The 22433-nt window shown below is 43.8% G+C and overlaps 1 protein-coding gene across 6 annotated transcripts in view; it reads right to left on the bottom strand.

Annotated features, from left to right (window-relative positions):
- MTMR1 (myotubularin related protein 1) overlaps positions 1–17664 on the bottom strand; it is a 533995-nt gene extending 516331 nt beyond the window's left edge. For 3 of the 6 annotated variants that reach the window (XM_085608017.1, XM_085608019.1, XM_085608020.1), the window contains exon 1: positions 17344–17634. In XM_085608017.1, coding sequence (XP_085464143.1) covers positions 17344–17513 — 170 coding nt within the window. In that variant the 5' untranslated portion in view covers positions 17514–17634. Of the gene's footprint in view, positions 1–17343 lie in introns of all 6 variants that reach the window. The other 3 variants (XM_085608016.1, XM_085608018.1, XM_085608021.1) reach the window with 3 other exon arrangements.
- Positions 17665–22433: the final 4769 nt, after the last annotated feature.

Below are 22433 nucleotides of genomic sequence, written 5' to 3'. Positions count from 1 at the left end.
GGCCAATATAAGAACAAACAGCAGGGGACTCCTCAAGGAGTGCTGTAGAGCAGGGCACCAGAACAGTTGCGCACTCTACCCTGTTGTTTGTTCTTGATCTGTAGCCACTTGCACAGAGGGTAGGGCAGGGAGTATATAACAGGGGGATTAAACTAAGGACAGATTAATGGACCCAGTTTGCAGATATCTTGGTCAGAATCAACTCGATCTCTAAAGCATTCAAGAGCTGCAGAGATTCTGCTACATGTCAGGGTTTAGACTCAAACTGCATATATTTGAGGCCCTAAATACCTACATCCAAAGGGAAGATATAAGCTAGCTTCAGGCCAAATCTGTGTTTAAAATAAAATATCTTGGGATACAATTTATGGCTTTGCTATCTGAGCTATACAGTGAACTGATGCCTCTGGTTCAGGAAATTAGGAGAGAACTACAGCGTGGCATAATCAATCTTAACTTGGCTAGTACATATAGCAACTATTAAAATTATGATTCTATCAAAGTACTTTACTTATTTCAGGCCTTGCCTGTCCAGGTTGAACCAAAATATCTAAGTGACCTTTAACATATTTGTATTTACAGTGGAGGGAAGAGATTGAGAGTCGCAACCAAACTTGGGTGTCAACTCGATAAGACATGCAGAATTTGACATTTCCAATTGTACCTTACACTAACTACTAAGCTATGCAGTTAAGAAAGTTGGGGAGAGGAGTTGGCCTAACGGCGAGGGCGGTCTAGCTCGAACCTGGGGAACTGGGTTCGAGTCTCGGCAATGACGCTGAACATACTGTGATTCTGGGCAAATCACTTAATCCCCCCGTGCCTAACAAAAATGAATGTGTCCTCACGTAATGCAACTGGTGCTATGTAAAGCGCTCTGATACCCGATTCGGGTCAGGTTCGCGCTACATAAAACACTGTAAAAAAAAAAAAAGATTATTTTTTTTAATGGTCTAAAGCGGAGAGACAGAATGATATTGGTATTTTATAGACCACTTGTTAGTCATTATACAAGATCCCCTTTCATTCCACAAAGGACTGACCATCTAATAGGAGAGAATACTTTCTCTTTGATATGGTGTCCCATTCGAGATAATTTGTCAGAAGAATGTAAGCCCCTATCGTGTCAAAGGACCCTCCATCCTTTTCAAAAATCATGCCAGTTTTCGGTGGAAGGGGTTTGGCACTTCTCATGGGTATGGAGTCAGGATTGGAGAATTCCAGTTTGTTGGCTCTACAAAAACCACGCAAGAAAACAAAAATCATTGAAACATGCAAGAACAAGCATAAAAGAACAAGCACCTACAAGGTCAATAGGTTTGGCTGTTTTATCTCCTTGGTGGATTGGCAAGTATATGTCTATAGTTCTGCGAGAAGGTAAATGAGTCAATGGTAGGAAGAATGGAAGGATTGGTGGGTGGATGATTGGATGTTTGGTGAATAATGTGGATGGATAATAGATGAACAGAGTGAAAGAGTTGTAGAAGTGAGATATCGTATCTACCTCACTGGTGCAGGGCCACCCTTTTGTCTACGGGTTCATAAAATGAGGATCAACACTGGAGTGGAAACAAAACACAAGTTTATTATATCTCATGAGATGGCTCCATCATACAGACACTACAAGTGCCTGAGAGGGAACGAACTAGAACAGTTTCAAACCTGCCTTTTATACATTTTGGGTACCATAGGAATTCAACAAAAACCCCTTTGTCAAGGTTACATCACACTTTACATAACCCTCTTATGGCATTTTACATAACGCTTACACAACCCCTTACACAATGCTTACATGCTGAACTGTAGAATCCTGATAAACCCCTACCCACGTCATCTTTGTAGATAGGCAAGGGAGGTTACAGGTGTTGGTGGGCAAACAGATTAGACATCTGTGCACGTAGGCCTTTCAGCAGGGCAGGGATGCTTACTGTGACATGCGAGCATTATCAGTATAACCAGCTTTAAGTGAACACGTAACTTCTGACTTTATGAAAGTCCCCGTAGAAACACAAAAATGGGGGCTGGCAGACAAAATGGAAGAGGAGTAGAGGCTAACTTAACAGAATACATTTTTTACCGTTCAACAGAGTGCCTGAAAGATTGGGCGCCTGAATGGATGACTGGATGGGTGAAGGGATTTATGAATGAAAGCATAGATTAATTAAAGGCTACATTGATTACAGTGGATGAGCGGGAATTGTTACTCAACCTAACACTTGGACTTGTAAATGAAGGGCCCGCTGTTCTCTAACCCAATCAAATAATATTTCAACCTACTATCTACAGCTTAACTTGCATATATTGGCCAAGAGAAGCCACCATGAATACATTGTCAGCCAAGACCAGAATTACTTCATGGGTAGACTGCATTATGTCAGGGCTATGCACATTATGAAAGGAATTAAAAATATTATATCTGGGTCAGCCTCTCACCAAGATTAACAGCCATTATGCCATGGATGCCCACAATATTATAATGATTACCACAATGTCACCACAAGCATTATGCAAGAAGTGGGTGCAATCAAGTCATGGGTATCGACCCTATGCAAAGAGTTGCTACTATTATGCCAGGGTCATTGCTGTGCCAAAGATGGCCACCCCCATGCCAAGAATGGTCCCATTTTGCTAAGAATTCCCATAATTATGCCAGTAACCCACTAGAATGTCAGGGTCAGAATTATGCCAATAGTTGGATCATTAAGCCATGAGAATCCACAATATGCAAAGAATTATCACAAGTAGAACAGGAGTGTGCATCATAACTGACAGAGGGTATGAGGAGTTATCCTATGCCTTTGGTGATTGGATCTTCTGCTGTTTTTCTTCTATCTCCATTTCCCGCTGCCACTAATGGTCACTGCCCTGGAAGCTATCGGAACCTCTTTCAGCACTGCCTTTATCCTTATATTCTCGTATAGCTCAGCCTATCGAGAGCCATTTATGATGCAGACAGGCTCATGCTGCACAGCCACGACTTTCTCAACAACTGGCCTGAGGGGCACTGCCGAGTGCTGCTACCTGTAGCCATCTGAGAGAGGAGCAGAATCTAAACGATCCATCAGAAGAGGAACAGCAAATGGGTCTGCAGAGTGGTGGATCCACTCCAGAGCCATTGTGTGTGGCATCAAATCACAGTTGATTACCAGTGGTGCAGTCAGTCTCTCAGACTGGCAGATCTGAATTAGAGACTATGAAAAAAGGACCAGGCAAAGCACAATATCATGAATCACTGCTGCAACACACAATGGCTGCAATGTGGGTTGAACTAAACTGCAAATAACAAATTAAACAAGCAGCAGCTGACTGAGGCAAACCATTGCACCCTTCTCTATGTACTGTGTTTTTATGTGTAAGCTTTCACAGAAAGCCAAAGCTGAACTGTAATACACCTAAAAGGAAGTTAAATATGAATTTAAAATGTGATCTCCTGCCTACTTTTCACAAATGAACTTTCGTAATGCATTAAAAATCCAAATACGTTGACAAACGGTAAATAAAGTGTTGTCTGTATGAGGACTTTCACCTTGTCCTGATGTACTCCGTGATTACTGGACAATACCCATGGAAGGTACTGCTGTCATTAACTACTGGTGTTACCACTGGTAAGAATCTCTCCATTACTATATTACTCCAACTGGTAAACAAAGTTACTTCATTTGTAAAGTTAACTCTCTCCGAGGGTAGTGACGGTGAACAGTTAATGCTTTAGTACAGGAACGGGCAGATGTTTTGGAACTACTACTAAACAGACTCACACTCAATGTCCCTTAACTTTGAAAACAAACAGGTATTTCATTCACAGGTAGACAAATGTGGCAACTGCAATTATGAATGAAACAATATGTATGAAAGTGATAAATAGCAATTTCCGAATTGAGATTTCCTGAGAATCGCAATCAGGAACTCGCTTTTTTTAATGTATGAAACTCTTCTGAGTTTCATTTTCTATTCCTAGTTGGTTGCAAATAGGCCTACCTCCAAAAGTCTTGATGTCACCTAATAATGGGTTATCAAAAATCCATTAGTGAGTTTCTCGGGGTAATTTCAGAGTTTATTGTGGACTAGTTTTAGTCCAAATTGATAACCGGTTGCGAATGAGGCATTACAGTTGATGGCTAGCACAGTGCATTCTATACAGGTACCAAACCTCGAGGGTCAAATTCAAGAATGTCAAAAGGTGGAGCACCCATACGACCAAGATCAACCACTAAAACAAAGGTTCACCAGTTCAAGTTAGTGAGATTATCGGTGTTGACAAGGATGCCTACTCTTCAACACCTACATGATACTTGATAGTATGTGGAAGATGGCAATGTGGCTGGTGTCCAAAGCTGCAAGTGTGGCAGAATCTTTGGAAACTATCCAGGTCTCATGTGAGCTTCAAAAAGTAGTGGGGACATTGAGAATACAGTGACTTGTTACAGACTGAGTTTCATAGACAGAAACTGGGAAGTATTTAGGTTTGTTCTCTTTGTAATCATAGGTTTTTGCCATTTAGTGGATGTACAGGAACACATGTATTGTCTGGTAGCTGGTTGGTTTAGTCACTCATTAAATGAGGTGGTAACACTCCCAATTCAGGGGTACAAGACACTAATTGTTCAAACAAAATAGGTGGAGTTGTGCATTGAAGGTGTCAATTAGTTGTAGCAGTACGGACATTGATCATTTAAAGCAACAAGCGGTATCTGAAGCGAAGTCTAACATTTTAATAGTGCGTGGCAATGATCAGACAAAATGACAGGGTTGCTCAGAAGGTGTGCAGCAATAATCGGTCACTCAATAAGTAAGGTAACGATGGGAATAAGCACACACATTATTTCTTGGTAGAGGAGCTTTGCACCTTTAAAGTGGGATTTTGGGGTTGACAGTAAAAGTCCACATGGTTCACAGATCAGGAGTGAAGGGTACTCAAAGAACAAAGACATACAGTGTGGCATAACTTTCAAGAGAACATGAAGCACTTAAAAATATTGTAGGGTGTTTTTTATCTTCTTTGTCTTCTGCACCAACCTTGTTCCTTTACATCTGGGTGAACACATGTCACACACTGCTATGACACCATATCCACTGGCTCTAGACATTGTCTCACTTCTGCGACCACTGCCATGCTGGCCGGTGGCCCGGCCTCTTACACGGCCTCCCCCTGTCCGGCGACTCTAGCGGGGCGTCGTCGCTCCATATAATGTCCTGGAATGTTAATGGCCTGCTAGACAAGATCAAGCGCGCAGCTGTCCTGCGATATGCAGGCCAGACACTCCATCTACTCCTCAATTTTTCCGATATTTGCAGCTGCGCCATGCCCTCTGCTCCGATATCCCAGATGGCACTTCCTTGCCTGAGTATAGTCCACCTGAAGCTCAGGTCATGACCGGTGATTTGGGAAGAGGAGGGATCTCCCGCATTTATCGCTCCCTCACCAATAATACCCCCAACTCCCTCTCTCAACTCCGGGACAAATGGGAGGACTGGCTTTGGGCTCTGGAGGACACTGACTGGAGAGACGCCCTGATGCCCCTAGAACAATTGCGGTCTCAGCGAGGCTTCGGCTGGTCCAAATATACTTCCTACACGCTGCCTATTTTACACCGCTGCATCTCCACCGCGTGGGGCTTCGATCTGATGCCCTCTGTCCCCGCTGCCCCCACTCCTATGCAGGCTTTTATCACATGGTATGACTTTGTCCTGTGATACAGAGGTACTGGGAGTCCTTAACAGAAGAACTCACGGAGGTCTTGGGCTGGGAGGTTCCTCTTGATCCTACACGTGTTCTCCTGGGCATTACCGAGGGGCAGGATGGCAACAGGGCTGAGAAACTCTTCCTTAATACAACACTGGTGGTAGCTAAGAGGGACATTGCTGCTCATTGGTTGAATACCACCGCGCCCACATTGGCGTGCTGGCGCAGGGGGGTGGACTGGTGTGCCGCGCAGAAACGGCCTCTTTATGTGGCCTGGGGATGTCCTAAGAAATTTCGCCGAATGTGGTGCAAATAGGTTGGAGTGCTAGACGACTAATGTGGATTGATTTGATCTCCAGATTGCAAGTAGATATGCCCATACTGGACTTGTGTGTCTATCCTTTTATGCCAATGTGAATTGATTTTGCCTTGGTCTTGCCTTTTAAGATGTAGTCCTGAATGGTGCTCTTTTCCTTGTAACATTCAAAAATTAATAAAATTGATTATCAAAAAAAAAACAACAACAACAAAAAATATATTGTAGGGAGTTATAGTACAAGCAAATATCAGGCCTAAGAAATAGGGAGTGAAGCATAACAATAATGGAAAGGTAGATGCAAATGGAGTACATAACACAAGGAATGAGTAAACTGAGTTGCTAGGTACAATGGACATACTACAGTTATGTTAAATTAATTTATATAGCGCAACGGTTACCCTGGGGTGTCCTGGCGCTGTTACCAAATCCTATGTAGCTAAATTACCAAGGAGCTTACTGTGGAGTGCGCAGATTTAGAGGATGAATAACCATGTTTTTAATGTCTTTCTAAAGGACAGTAGATCAGGCAGATTTCTGAGCTGAGCCGGAAGATCATTCCAGGCTTTAGCTGCCCCCACGACAAATCTTCGGCCTCCCCATGAGAGCTTTTTTATCTTGGGGATAGAAGCCAATTTAGCACCCAAGGACCACAGATTTCTAGTGGGTATGTACTACTTTAAATGCTTTTGCAAATAGTCAGGCCCGGTCGAATGGACAGCCTTAAAAACCGTGCTTAATGTTTTGAAGAGTATCCATTTCCTGACTGGAAGCAAGTGTAGCTTCTGAATTTCTTTGGAGATCGGTGCAAATTTGGGGATCCCGGTCAGTAGACTGGCCGCTGCGTTTTGAAGCCTTTGTAGCTTATTCAGAAAACGTTCCTGGATGTTTAAATAGAGACTGTTACAGTAGTCAAGTCTTGACATCACCAAGGCAGAGACCACTGTTTTCTGGCTTCCTGACGGCAGGAAAGGCAGAATTGTTTTCACTGTCCGCAGCACAAACGTTGTAGAAGAAGAGACTGAATTAATTTGGGCCCCCAGGTTCAACTTGTCATCTACAATTACTCCCAAATTTTTTACTTTTTGAACTGGGACTGGGAGGTTCCCCATACTAGCAGGCCACCATTTAGCATTCCAAAAGTTTGGTGCATTTCCGAACACTATGACCTCTGTTTTATCGGAGTTCAGCTTTAGGCAGTTTTCCGCCATCCAGTGGCTCACTGCCATCATGCAGTCGTGAAATCTGTTTACCAAGCTGCCCTCCTGTCCTGGCTGCAAGGAACCACTATTTGAGTGTCATCTGCGTAGGATGTTAAGTCAAAACCCAAGGTTTTAATAATGGGGGCCAATGAGGACACGTAGATATTAAACAGGGTCGGGCTCAGGGACGAACCCTGGGGGACTCCGCACGGTAAGATAAACGGTCTTGAACGGAAGTCACCCATGGAAACCACCTGGGATCTGTCAGCCAGAAAGGATTTTATGAGGTACCAGGCTTTGCCCTGGATACCGGATGCCCAGAGCCGATCCAACAAGCGTTTATTGTGGACTGTGTCAAAGGCAGCAGATAGATCTAATAGTATCAAGGCTGCGCTTCCTCCCGAATCTACCGCTCTTCTGATCTCATCCGTGGTTTTCAGAAGTGCTGATTCTGTACTGTGGCCACTTCGGAAACCATACTGCGTTTCATCTAACGTCTGAGATCTGAGAAGAAAGGCCGCTAGTTGTGTATTGAGGGCTTTTTCCACCATTTTGGCTGGTAATGGGAGCCTAGATATAGGGCGGAAATTAGAGGGTTCCAATGGGTATAAGTTGGGTTTTTTAAGGAGGGGTAAGATTGATGCTTTTTTCCAGAGCCTGGGGAAACATCCGGTCTCAATCATAGAATTGAACACTGGGGTCTGAGCTTTACTCAAAGGTTCGGCTACTGACTTCGCGATGGACACCGGGCAGGGGTCATAGGGTGATCCCGATCTAACTGTTTCCAAGAGAGAGCGTACTTGGACAAGAGGTAGAACCTCAAATTTCTCCAGGACTACATTAGGGGCATAGTTCCCCCTCTGATCACCCTCGTCACTCCCCACTGTCGAAGAGCCATTCAGGGTCGAGAAGATCACTTCAACTTTATTTAAGATAAAGGATGCGATCCTTTCACAGAGTACTGTGCTTGGTTGCAATTGGACAGAACGCGGGGAGGACAGGTCCAGAACAGTTTTAAAAAGGGCTTTGGCAGAGTCTTTAGCGAATTTTTGTTTAGTGGCAAACAATAATTGTTTGTAATTTACTAAACCTTTCCTATATGCCACCTTATCAGATTCCTTATAATTTTTCCTCCATAGACGCTCCAGCCGTTTACAGGTATGTTTACCCTGTTTCAGTTCTTCTGAAAACCAGGGGGCCGACGGAGTGAGTCTTTTGGGTCTAATGCTCCTAGATGGAGCAAGTTTGCTACAGGCAGTATTAACCCAACTTGTATAAGAGATCGCCCCTTCTTCTGCTTCTAAATTTGCAGGAATAATGGAGGCAGAGAGGAGATCTTGGAGTTCCCCTGTATCTAATCTATTCCAGGGTCGGAACTCAATAAGTTTCTTGCTCTTTGGCCCCCCCTAGTGCGTGTCCCTGACTAGCAAGGTCAAACAAGATGGCCGAGTGATCAGTCCATAACAAAGGTCTGACTTCTGTGACCTGCAGGCCGGGGTGGTTGGAAAAAATGTCGTCAAGCGTGTGTCCTGCCAAATAAGTAGGATCCATAACCTGTTGTGTAAGTTCCATGCTGTTCATAATATCTAGAAGCATGGCTGTGTCAGGGTTTAGGAGCACCTCCAAATGATAATTAAAGTCTCCCAAAACTGTATAAGACCTCTGACAGATGCTGTCTTCCAGCAAGTGACCAATAGCAGAAACAAATGTCTGCTTATTGTTCGGGGGTCTGTATAATAAAATGCCTTTGAAAGTGTGGTGACTCGATATATTAAAATTAAAGGCCAATGCTTCATATCCCGCGTTGGCTATAGGGTGAAAGATTGCCTTAAAAGATCTGGGGTAGATTATAGCCAACCCCCCCCCTTTTTTCCCCCCTCCCCTGTTCAGTACGTGGCACACAAAGCCTGGCGGTGTTGCTTCCAATAGATCCGGGCCTGAGGCATCATCGGTCCAGGACTCAGTTATAAACGTCAGCTGGATGTAATTATCCTCGATGAAATGTGCACATTCAGTGCTGTGTTTAATCAGGAATCTGGCATTTACCAAAGCACATTTGCAAGCCAGGGCCTGGGCATTTCGGTGCCAAAGCCCAGTCTCGTTATCCTTGTACGGTGCCAAATATAGCAGGTCTGGTAGCCTGGAATTGCAGGAGACACAAGCCCTCAATTGGAGAGGCTTCTCTGTATTGAATGCCCACACCTCGCAATTAGGTGTCCTCCCTCTCCCTCTTAGACTCATAAGTTCCAATTTCGAGTAGACATACCGAAAGGAAGTACCTATGACCGGTTTCACAGGGGCTGTGGCACTCGGCGCGGACGGGCGCAGACTGGCTTGCCTTTGGCGCGCCACCGGCGCGCGCGCCATCGCCCTGTTTATAGCGTGTGGGAGTCAGACGCTAGACTGCTCCCCACGCTACACCCAAGATGGCGGGCGTGACGAAAAGGCTCCTTGGTAAGTTACCTCGCCGCTTTCTAAGCGTTTCCTGAGCTTTAAAACAAAGTTAAAACCAAGTTAAAGGTGTCTTTGTTTTTTAAAAAGCACCATAGATATCACAATATTAAAATTGCCCCCACACGAAATGCAGTTAAAAACACAAGAGTAGAAGTAAAAACTACCGTTATAGTGTTAAAATGAGCTGATTTTAACCCACGCAATGCAGCAATCTCCCTCCAACTCCCGGCTCAAGCCTCAGGAGTGGTAACAGAGCGCGCTCGCGCCATCGCCCTGTTTATAGCGTGTGGGAGTCAGACGCTAGACTGCTCCCCACGCTACACCCAAGATGGCGGGCGCGACGAAAAGGCTCCTTGGTAAGTAACCTCGCCACTTTCTAAGCGTTTCCTGAGCTTTAAAACCAAGTTAAAACCAAGTTAAAAGTGTCTCTGTTTTTTAAAAAGCACCATAGATATCACAATATTAAAATTGCCCCCACACGAAATGCAGTTAAAAACACAAGAGTAGAAGTAAAAACTACCGTTATAGTGTTAAAATGAGCTGATTTTCACCCACGCAATGCAGCAATCTCCCTCCAACTCCCGGCTCAAGCCTCAGGAGTGGTTACATCACTGGACCAGAGCCTGCACCACGGGTATAACATGAGTACGCCTGACAACCACATAGTTATAATAACATGAACACCATCACACAAGACGGTGCAGGGACATTTGTGTTCTCAATCGTCAATTGGAGACATCCAGATACTCATCTCATTTTTCTTAAAAGGATACCTGGAGGTGATCTGTTTCCAATTAATGTGGATTCTTTCTGTATACCAGAAGACATGATAATGCACAGTACTGTTAAGGCAGTTAGCTGCAACTGTTTATGTTATGTTAGCGGTTTTATAAAGCGCAACAGCTGCCCCGGCAAAGAGGCGTCCCGGCGCTGAACAGCAGTGAGGAGAAAGAACTCGGAAAGGGCTCAGGGAGACCTGCGGAGTGGGGAAGAGAAAGGTTTTAATGGGTTTCCTGAATTTGAGGTCGTTATTAAGCCTCCAAATGTGGACTGGCAAAGAATTCCAAAGGATGGCTATTCTGTGTCGAAAGGAACGACCTCCGGCACGAACCCTCCTGACTCGGAGGACCACCACCAGGTATTGTCCAATGGAGCGAAGCTGGCAGGAGGGGACATAGGGTAGAAGCAGGTCGGTCAGGATTTTCGGAGATGCCAGTTTCAGGGTTTTAAAGGCTATACAGAGAGCCTTAAACTCAATACGCCTAGCCACAGGCAACCAGTGGAGAGGGCGAATGGCACTTGTCACTGAGCAGACTCTACGCAGACCGAGAAGAGATCTTGCGGCAGCATTCTGAACTCTCTGTAGCCTCTGTATTTCTGACTGGTTCGCTCCCAGATACAGTGAGCTAGCATAGTCAAGTCTTGACATAATCAGGGCCTGGATGATGATCTGCCTGGTAGGGGCATCAAAGAAGCCCAGGATGGATTTAAGTAACTGGAACTGCCGCTTCTTAGTGGAGAAAAGGGCAACTTATCACCAGATTAATGGTCCCATAGAAAATCTACAGATGAGTCACTGCTTTATTTCATTACATTGTAGCAGGCTGCTGGACCACACTGTACATGTATTTTGTCTACAGGGTCTGATCAAAAAACGCTGATGGTAAAAGACGTCAACCATATCTCAATAAAATGGAGGACACCTTAAAAAAATAGAAAGAAAAATCTGTTTTTAATGGCCAAGATAGAAGCGCCAAACGATCATAACGAGGGCAAGAGGGGTTGGAGTCTGTAGTAAAGGAACCCTTAACACTGTGGTCGCCAGGAACAACATGTTGAATCAAAGGCTGAATTTAACCATAACAATGAGGTGCTAAAGGAAAAACTGTTTTGCAAGAACAATGCAAGTAACTGTATCTTACTCACAGCCCGAACTTAACCATTAAATAGGAGCACACTGGAAAAAAAATCATTGCAACCATTCCAAAGATGGATGGTATTTCAAGAAAGGATATTAAAGCAATCAGGTGTGTGTTTAATGCCAATAACACAACACACAAGAAGCTTTCTACTCTCTGATAATGTGAACAAGCATTGGCATAGCCAATAGGTCTCGCCTTTGGGACCTTATAAGTATTTAGCCATGCAACAGTTGCATAACTAAATACTTATAAGGTCCCAAAAGCGAGACCTATTGGCTATGCCAAGAGGCCGTGCGGCCGCGAAAGTGATCGCGATCAAACATCAAAGCGGCCCTGCGGCCGCGAAAGTAATCGCGGTAAAGTGCGGCGCACGTGTCCAGGCACATGCACTGTAGCTCTAGGCTGGCCTAGTAGCACTTTTTGGAGCCCTCTCAATAAGTCTCGCCAGACCAGCGCATGCGCTGGGTCAGGCGAGACCTGGAAATGGCAACTGACAGGAGGGAGAAATGTGCTGTGTTGGCATGCTAATAGCCTCAATCTTGCCAATGATTACACTGGAAAGGTGGAGGAACAGACCCGGAGCAGCTGTAAGCCCTTTTTCTCTCACCAGAGGAACAAATATATAGGACTGCTCGTCAGTTGAGTGAAAGGGAATTAATTAGCAACATTCACAAAGAACTAGAACCACAAATTATAACATTAAAGTTACTTTGGAGACAAAACTGTAAGCAGCCAGCATTATTCTATTCAAAACATAAACATGACAGATTGCTTCAGAAAAACTGGAAGAAAGGAACAAGGCGTGAAATATCAGAATATCAATTTCACAATTGCGTCATAGAACATACTTGGGGATAATCGGTGGATGAGTTAGGTTGTCACATATGAAAAACGTATTGCTTGCTCTTTTATAAAAGCGCAAGAGACTTGGTCCCTCACATCTCCAAACATGAATTGCTTTCTCACTTTTCATAGTGCAGCTTCTTATGTAAAAAAGGGTGCCCTGCATTTTTTATTAACCCTACATTAATATGTGTGTGTGCTATTATACCACTTTCACTAGTAATAGACTAATACTTATTCTATTGATACTTTTTAAAACGGTTACAAATGTTGACTCAATAGTAACTGTAAATGTTTACTTCTCTCCAGATGAATTGTCCACAACTGAGAGAGGTAGGAAACATAAGATGAATTATGCCCAACTCTTTCACTATTATAGGAGGTGATTTCAATAGACGAATAAATTAAACTTGATGAAAAAGTGATTGATGGAAAGGCTGGCAACCCAGAATTTCAAACTGCTAGAAGGTGTAAAAGGGAAAATGTAATAGGACGACTCTTACTATGAAGTGATCATCTTCATATTCTGCTTCCCCTTTTCTGAGAACTAGATTATTATTAGGGCCAGAAGGATAAACGGACAGGATATAAAACCGCAAAGGTGAACATTACAATTTGAAACTGTTGGAAACTGGCAGCAGCCAGAAAAAACTCAACGGTCCATCACACATAGTGCAAATACTAACACTGAAAGCTTTGAAAGGTTAATGGCTAATGTCTTGGTACAGTTAACTATGATACGCATGTACAGGAGGATGAATACTGTAAATATTTGATTAGATTATGAATGCCACAGAGACCGCAAATAACTTAGAAAAATACTTAAACTGGCAGAATTGGCCTATTAAAATGCTGGGAATTAATAAATATAAACATATTTGAACAGAAGGAAAAAGAAGGGAGCCTCAAAGCCTAGGCAAGGATGGATACTACTTTTAATACTACAAAATCAAATGATTCTGAGCACTTCTGGATGCTGGTCTCAGACAGAGTTTGGTAGAAGCGTGTTGAAGTTGGCCGATATATTGCTGCAGAGCAGTGGGTGAAACATTTCATCACATTATATGCTTCATTCATTCATAATGAGCAAAGGAATGCGGGCTATGAATGAAATATTTGGTGGAGATATAAAACAGCATCTTCAGAAACTGGCAGCATAATTAAGGGCATTAGCAATGATTGAGCCCCCAGACTAGATGATTTATCGAATCTGGGCCTTAAGCTAAACCCACACCTATGGGTCCAACCCCTTTATAAGTTACTTACATATATAATAGAAAGGGTGAGCCACAGGAACACTGCTTGGGCTCATTAATGAAACCAATATGTAAACGAGGGGATTAGGAATATCCAACTTCTCATGGGTTAACTTCTTGAATAAATGCCATCTCTAAAGTTTTTGAAAAGCACAGGTCCACCACTATGAAATAGCTAGATGCACTTAGTATTCCACATGGCCTTCTGTCAATATTTAAAACTCTACATAATAACACCCAAGTGAATGTCCAACTTGGGTTAAATGCTAAGCGAACTAAAACGACCCGTATTTGTGATGGTCTCAAAGAAGGGGGATATGGAACTTGAGCCATAACGCTCCTTCAATAGCTATGTGGTTGAACAAAAATTTTAAGCGTGTATATTTCATAGTTAAAAGATTCCAAGAAGTATTATTATATTATCTAAGAGATATAATCTTTACTTAGCTATAAAAACAACCAAAAAATAGGAAATTTGCTTTCACTGTCGGAAAATATTTAAAAGCCACATATAGATTAGATATCTTTTGCACGAGATGCTCATCCAATAAAGGTATGCTACAATGTTTGTATAAATCAAGGCTTCATATGGGATTAAAAATATTTAAATGATGCACCCTACCAAGAACATTAAGTTTTTTGTTTTATTGTTACTGGAAGTTGGCCTTTTAACTGAAATACAGAATACAAAACAGTTATCAGCATGTTCGAATTGCACTTGTACATGTATTCCAACAGACCCGATTCAGGTAGGAGACTCCCAATTTTTGAAGGAAAAAATGGCTTTATTTTGGCTTTCTCTCGTCTTACATTGCCTTGCCCTCAACAGACGTCAATAGGGAAAAAGTATTCTGCCAATTCTTTTTTTTAATCTCCTTCTCTAAAATGTTGGCATGTATGCATGTAGCATAAATCTTCAAGATAAATGCACACATTTTTTCCACGTGTGGTCAAGCGTTCTGGACCACATTTCAAGCAAGATGGTATAAGGAGGATTGAAAAGGTTTTTGGTTCTCATATGTGCTGTATGTCATTTACCTAATGTTGTTTAATTGTTATGAACTGTCAACATATTCTCGGGGTCTGAAATCTTTGTTAGAGTGACAATAAAAGAAAAGTGCCATAAAAATACAATGCAAATCCATGGTCGCAATCTTGCTGCATTTGATCAATAGTTCAATACAATAAGATTAAACGAAATCGCCAAAATGAAAAATCACATACCCATGGTGATTTCCAAGCCAAGATCTCAAAATCAGCTATCTAATATAAAAAAGCACGTTTTTTCTTGTCTATGTCCTTTTTACATAGTCAAATTGAGCCTTTTCACCTCCCACCTACTTCCCGGATCACACTGTATTCCAATTCCTGGATTGCCCCTCCAGACCCAAGCCCTCACTTATTACTCTGCCCCCGCTAAATGTTCTCCCATAATGACTGAAGACTCCACTGACAAGCAAGATTTCACCTCTGCCTTTCTTCCTGAAAAATCCTTTTTGAGCATTCATCTCAACCCATAACCCACCGTTAAAACACTTTCAAAATCCATGACCTGCTCCAGTCCTGTTCAACTGCTTGCCCTCGCTGACACAACAACCATATCAGAACTACTCTCATCAACTACTGTATTATATTCAAAACAAGGTATAGAGAGAAGGATAGAGGCAGAGAACAATTCTTCACATCCTAGTAAACCAATGACGGCCTCCTAATTAAATGAAAAGGCAAGGCTCTTAAAAAAGCATGGTCCTAACTTCAACAAAAGGATGAGCTATTGTAGGTTTACTGGCGAAGTTGCAATTCAACATGCTTCAGGCAAAAAGGCCACCTGTAATTACGTGGGAGAATTTGTGAAAGTTAAAAATTAATTATTAAAGATTTAAAAGAAAACTGCATCCTTTTATTAGCACAGAGCAAAAATGCCTTTTTCCACTGAAGTCTGCAACAACTGTGTGTTTTTCTAAACAAACTGACTAGATGCACAACCGGAATAACTATTGTTGCTTCTCTGGCTGTACCACCGACCATAATAAACGCTTTTTACTGAATTTACCCCACTCCAAACACAGGGTAATAATATGGTCATTAAATAAAAATGCACCCTCTCACAAAGACACGAAACATAAAGTGTGTCCATAGTGGCCATCCCCCTTAAGAGATTATCTAATATCTTGCTATCTACAGGGAAGTACGACCGCAACTCATACATGCAACAGTCATGTCACAAGTACAAAAGACACGTTAAGGCTCGTTGTGAAACAAAGTCCAACTTCTCTGGCTTTTCCTTCATTGCAAAAGCTTGGAAAGCATGGCAGCCAAACATATCATCAGACCTAGAGTTCAAAATCCCTGACATACTCTGGTACTGCCAACACCGTGGGATAGAACCGGAATAATAAAGGTCATAAATGATCTATTCGTCGAATACAACAAAGGTCAAACTTGTGTCAATACTACAGGCCCTCTGCAGCATTTTATAGCACTGAGGAAGGCGTGCTATTAGCTCAATTTAACAAGTCCGCTGAAGTGCTAGGAATCGCTTACCCGGATCACATACTCCTTAAACGGCCCCACAAGTCAAAGTGCAGCTCTAAACTAGCTATGCATCGCGTATTAAAATGCTGCATTCTGCAAACCTAACACAATGTTTTATGAGCTGTCTGGTAACAGTTTATCCTCCTCGTGGAGCCACGTTCCCTTTGGTATCAGCACTTGAGAAGGAAGAGCAATTAAAAATCTCTCTAAATGGACGTCTGCAAGCTCTCACTCGGTTTTCATCGCCAGTTTGTCATAGCACGTCGTTGCCCCATGAATCCCACGTCCTCTAGTTTATGCAGTCTCTCTGGATGCCACCTCTGTGGGTAGTATCCACTGGTAGCCATTCTCTCTGTACACACCCAGTGTTCCTTGGCAGCAGCTATTCTTGCAGCACTTTCTAGTTACCCACTAACCCTGGATCTTCCATGTGAGAGAAGTATCCCCTGATCAGTGTAACCTTGTTTTCAATTACATTTCCAAGTATCAAAGATGCACCTACTACTAAGTACCAGACCGAACCTTCGCTCGGATTGTCAGTTGATGTGTGTGTATAGTTTTCTTTAGTATGAACTATACCCTCTAAGGGACCCAGACTGTAATATCCAATTACAGTCTTAATGGCACAAATGATAAGTGCCTCACGGCGCAAAGACGAGTGTTTGGTCCATCGAGTTCGGAGTCTCTGCCTCCTCCCACTCCCAAATGCCCCCATCAGTGGTAGCAAGCGCCATATATAATTACAAACAGGTGAAATGCACCTTGCTGATCCTCAGTACATTACAGTACAACGTAAAACGGCTTCATTTGCCAGATTAGATGTACAAGTACTCGATTTGTAGTTCTCCGTAGCATCCCTTCTTTTCAACGTCACCTGGCCGCCCCGTTTTCTCACCACTATTTGGGTACCACTCTTTTTGCAGTGCTCCCTGAACCCCACTTTTGGACTAGGGCACCCAGATTGTCCATTTTCACAAACCTCCCATTGCTTTTCTGGCTATAGTGTCCCCGGGTTGCTCGTCTCTTTGCAGATCCGCTGCTTGTTCATTTGGACTCACCTAACGGATCAACAAGATACTCATTTTACGCTGTCACTCAGGTACCACCCCCGAGTAAAGCAGGGACACTTCACCTGTCTAGGGTCTCCAAGCTCGGCTGGCGGACACTGATGTTAGGCTGACGGATCGCTGTTGCTGCTACCACCGGCACAGCTGGTGGGGCGGCAGGTCTGGGGGGCTTCCTGGCTGAGGTTACTGATGCTGCAGACACTGTACTGGGCTCATAGGGCGGCAGTTTGTCCATGGCTTCCGCAGGATGCGCTCCGCTTCCTGCAAGCTGTTATCTGGCCGAGTTAGCGCACAGGAAGCGCAAGCTTGGGAATCCGAGCCGCTGTCACTTCCCTGCTCCAGCAGGACCTGCACTAGCGCCGACATGGAAGAAGGACAACCATAACAACGTACAGGAAATAACGACGTCACCAAAACGGCTTCTTGCTACGGGCAGCTCTAAACCGATTGGTGAGAGAAATAATCAAATCGTCTAAAACGTTACAGTAAAATACAGTTTATTATAATTTACAAAGTTGCTGGAAAACTAATTTCGTCAAAATATAAGAACAAAGAAAAGTGTGAAGGTGACTGTAGAGGTAAAGTTGTTTAATATCTTACACGCGGTATTGGCATTATGGTATATATCAGCTACAGAAATGTAGCATTACATGCGAATCTATGTTGGTTTAACTGTTTTCGAAGGGAGATGCCGATCTCGAAAATGGTCGGTGGACAAACCTAAGCTGCTGGGTACTTGATAATTATGTCCTTTTTCTATGCCCATGTTTCTTCTACATTATTGCCTACACGCTCGTTTGAATAATTGACTGTAGTCAGTTAGTCTCATATGTGCTGGAAGCTTTTTAACTTTTTGAGGGGAACCCCCCACCACCTCTCCCGACTAAATATTTTATAACAAGAGAAAAGCATTGGTAGGTGTGTTCACTTTTCATTCAGTGGTCGTAATAATCAAGAAATCACAATGTGGATGAATAAAAACCTGTGTAAAACTCAGCACGGACACAATTAAAGTACTGCACCACGGGAACAACACCTCCCCGAGGGGCAAGGTTTGTTGGACCCTCACCCACCCCCACAGACCTTCGCAACCTTGGCGTCATCCTGCACAGCAAACTGTAGGACATTACCGGATAAATAGGAGCGTTTTTTAGGTCTCGCTGAGCCCAGTGCATGCACTGGCTCGGAGAGACATTTTGTATGTGAGTTTTCAAAGTGCTGCTGGCTGGCCTAGCGCTTGCGTTCACGCGACCGTGCACGCGCGAACCGCTAGCCTTCAGCAGCACTTTGAAAACTCATGCGTCATCGCGATCACTTTCGCTTTCAGAGCGATGGCAATGACGCACACACGCTTTCAATGCTTGTTTTTAGGTCTCGCCTGACCCAGTGCATGCGCTGGTCTGGCGAGACTTTTTGAGAGGGCTCCAAAAAGTGCTAGCAGGCGAGCCTAGAGCTAAAGTGCATGTGCGCGGGCGCGCGCGCTTGACCGCGATTACTTTCACTTTCGCGGCCGCTTGGCATAGCCAATAGGTCTCGCTTTTGGGACCTTATTAGTATTTAGTTATGCAACTGTTGCATGGCTAAACACTTATAGGCGAGACCTATTGGCTATGCCAATGCTTGTTTTAGGTCTCGCTGAGCCCAGTGCATGCGCTGGCTCGGAAAGACATTTTGTATGTGAGTTTTCAAAGTGCTGCTGGCTGGCCTAGCGCTTGCGTTCACGCGACCGTGCACGCGTGAACCGCTAGCCTTCAGCAGCACTTTGAAAACTCGTGCATCATCACGATCACTTTCGCTTTCAGAGCGATCGCGATGACACACGCAAGCTTTCAATGCTTGTTTTTTTTAACTTTAAGTGCGAGGCGCGCGTGCGACCAATGCTTGTTTTCTTCTACTTCCTCTTCTCAGTACAGGGAAACTGAAGCATCTCTGCCAGCCCCAACTTGTGACAAGACGGGGCCTAAGTGGGCACTGAATAAATTCCCCGACTTCCTAAAAAAAACACCAGTGACACTTCCTCGATGACGCACGCACGCTTTCAATGCTTGTTTTTTTTTTTTTTACTTTAAGCGCGAGGCGCGCGTGCGGCCAATGCTTGTTTTCTTCTCCTTCCTCTTCTCAGTACAGGGAAACTGAAGCATCTCTGCCAGCACCCACTTGTGACAAGACGGGGCCTAAGTGGGCACTGAATAAATGCCCCGACTTCCTAAAAAACACACCAGTGACACTTCCTACGGGCTTGCACAAACAGAGCGCGGCTGATGTACGAGCCGGCCACGCCATGAAGCCGAGATACCGAGACAAATTAGAAACATCAGAGCGAACCAGGCAAAACAGTCTGTTGTAAGAAGGCTTTCAAGAGCCACCTAGCTCCTGCCTCGAAGGCTACTGGCTACGGGCCAGCCTGCTTAATGTTTTCAATAAGGGGGAGGTGTTTTCGTCTGAGCCCCCTGACCTCTGTCGAGTCTGCTACCGAAATTTCCTGCCCTGCTGTTATTCTCCTTTTATGTAAGATGATATGAAACTCAAAACTTTTATTGCCCACTTTTAAAGGGCCTTTACTGCTCCCTGCCTGCTTCATATGGTTTCCTCTTCAGTAACGCTGCAATAGTACTTAGACAAGTTGTTGCTCTGGTTCTTTGCAGAATGTTTTTCATTTTTGATGAGTAAGCCAGTGCTTTTTTGAGCCGTAAATTTAAAGCAACGAGAAATATGTGTGTCTGCTTTAGTGATTTACCTCTCAAATAAAGAGCAAGCGTGTGTGCTCTAACAAAAGATGTTATGGTTCTGGCGATGGCAAGACACCCTTCATTTGCAACACAACCAGACGTTTTCAAGATATTCAGTTCAGCTGTTTAATGATGTTTAATTGAGCCCAGCAGGATTGCCCATGCACGGGTGAATTGTTTTATGAGACATTCCATACAAGATGCGGTGGGTGGGATGCCTTATACCTGTATTTCCTTGCCAATGGAGGTACGGCCTGCTGGCAAAATTGAATCATTTGGAACAAGAAAGGTTGGCTGCATTGCTGGCTCTTTAGCTGGCCACAATGGAATTATCCTGGGCTCCTGTTCTCCACGGACCTCTACTGTGAAAGAGCGAGAGAATAGAAACAGCCTATTACGTGCGGGCTCTGTACTAGCTTTAATTTTCCTAGATTGCATTGATGAATTAAAAAGTACAAGTTCTCCACTTCTGTGCCAGGTGCAGCCTAAGCAGGGGAAGATGCATCATATATTTGAGGAGCCCAAGATGACAGCATCGCCAGCGAACCCGATAACATGTTTAAAGCTTCTTTCAATACTTCTCTGTTTTTGTTTTTTAAAGGAAAGGAAAAGCCAATGACTTGCGACGGTATCATGAATGTGGCACCTCACAGCACCTCGGCCTGACCTACTTCTGATTGGTGTTTTGAAACTAGGGCGACTGAGTTCGGTGCGTTGGCTGCGTGCTACGTGCAGTGCTCATGGTGACTTGAGATGGCAGAATTTGTTCTGCTGTGGACGCTGTGTGCTGGCTTTATTACCCCATCTGACCGTAGTTCCTTTGTTTTAAAGAGTTCTTAAAGCTGACAGCAGCACACGCTGTCTCTCTGTTTTCATAGACCATGGGTACTTGCAAACATTTTCCCCGGGGGGCCAAAAAGTTTGGTGTTTGGTATGACCGAGGGCCGCACTGATGGTGGCAGTGGAGGGCTTATAGTGGGTGTAGAAGAAGCAAATCATGTACAACTAGTTGCTAAACTGAATTGCACAATGTAGAACCAGAAGACCTGGGAGGAATGCCAGCTTCCCCAATTGGGTGATCCTGGGAAATTGTTTTATTTCAATTTCCTGCCTTTTCTTTCATTGTTGCACATAAAAGGCGCTCAAAATACATGACTTCAGGATGCGTGCTGTACAAAACCTATTCCCTTGTTTGGATTTAATCACTAATGGCATTGTCGTCAGGGTGGGGGCGTAAAAAAATACTTCTTAATGCACTGCTAAAATCTGATGTACTAAGGTGAAACAGTTCTGCAGATTTATGAAATACACTTTTTGAATTCTGAAGAGTCTTATCATATTTGTTGTCTTTAAAATACAGGTGTTCCTAAAGTTAAGGGGTGCAGTACACCCTAGTTACTTCCTTTCTTTAAATATATTTGACCTTTAAATAAATGCTTGCTGTTTATTTAACATTGTTTTAATATTTGTGTAGAGTCAAGTAAAAAGCAGCCCAGTGTTGCTGTTGCCCAGGGGGCTGCATGCAAAGGTCAGGAGGGCTGCATGCCGCCCCTGGGCCATACTTTGAGTATCACTACTATGGGCGCTCAGCTTGGAGTTGTTCTCTGTGCCCTCTGCCCCATCCCCCAGCCTTGTCTCCCCCCAGTTATTCCCAGCCAGGACAAGTGTGGTGCCCTATGTCTTTAACAGCCAATTGTGTTTATGGCTGAATGCGTAGCATGCATTATGTGAGAAAAGAGCAGTGTGTGTCAAACTGTGCAAATTGTTGTCTGTGACACTCCTGTACCTGCACCTAAATGTTAGGAAGGAAACTCTCTATTGGATGATATGTAGATCAGTATAAGGTGCACTTTATCCTATGGCAGAAACACTATGGAGCAGTCTGTCAGCCTTTGTCCTGTTTGCCTAAAAATAATGTTTTGCTGTACGTGTTACAAAGTGTGGCAGAGGAATGTGTCTGTAAAGATAACCTTTTGCTTATGGTTGTGGTTCAGGCCAGTGTGTATGTTGCTGAAATGGCAAGTTTATGTGGATGTGTGTAGCACGTTTGAATGTAACTAGGTTAGTGTTGGTGTGGATAATAAAGCTGGTTGGTGTAGTAGCTGACTTTTTCGGTCTCGCTGAGCCAGCGTATGCACTGCCCTGCGAGACATTTAGTTAGTGGCTTTTCAAAGTGCTACTACAATCTTCTCCTGGCCTCAAGCTTGCGTTCACGAGCGCGTGCACGCACTCAGCCGCCATGTGGCTTTAATGGCTCATTAAGCCTTGCTCTCCCAAGCGCCTGGCTCTGCCCCTCCCCCACCACAGAGCGCATCCCTGCCATCACTTTCACTTTCACGGCCGAAGGGAGGAGAAATTATAACAAAAGAAAACTTTTAATTGGAGTTTTTGGGGAGAAACTCCTTCTAAACAGACAGAAGACAGTG

The sequence above is a fragment of the Triturus cristatus genome, chromosome 5_2, assembly GCF_964204655.1.
Source record: "Triturus cristatus chromosome 5_2, aTriCri1.1, whole genome shotgun sequence".
NCBI lineage: Eukaryota > Metazoa > Chordata > Amphibia > Caudata > Salamandridae > Triturus > Triturus cristatus.
Note: the sequence above shows the minus strand (reverse complement) of the source record. Positions and strands in the feature narration are given on the sequence as shown.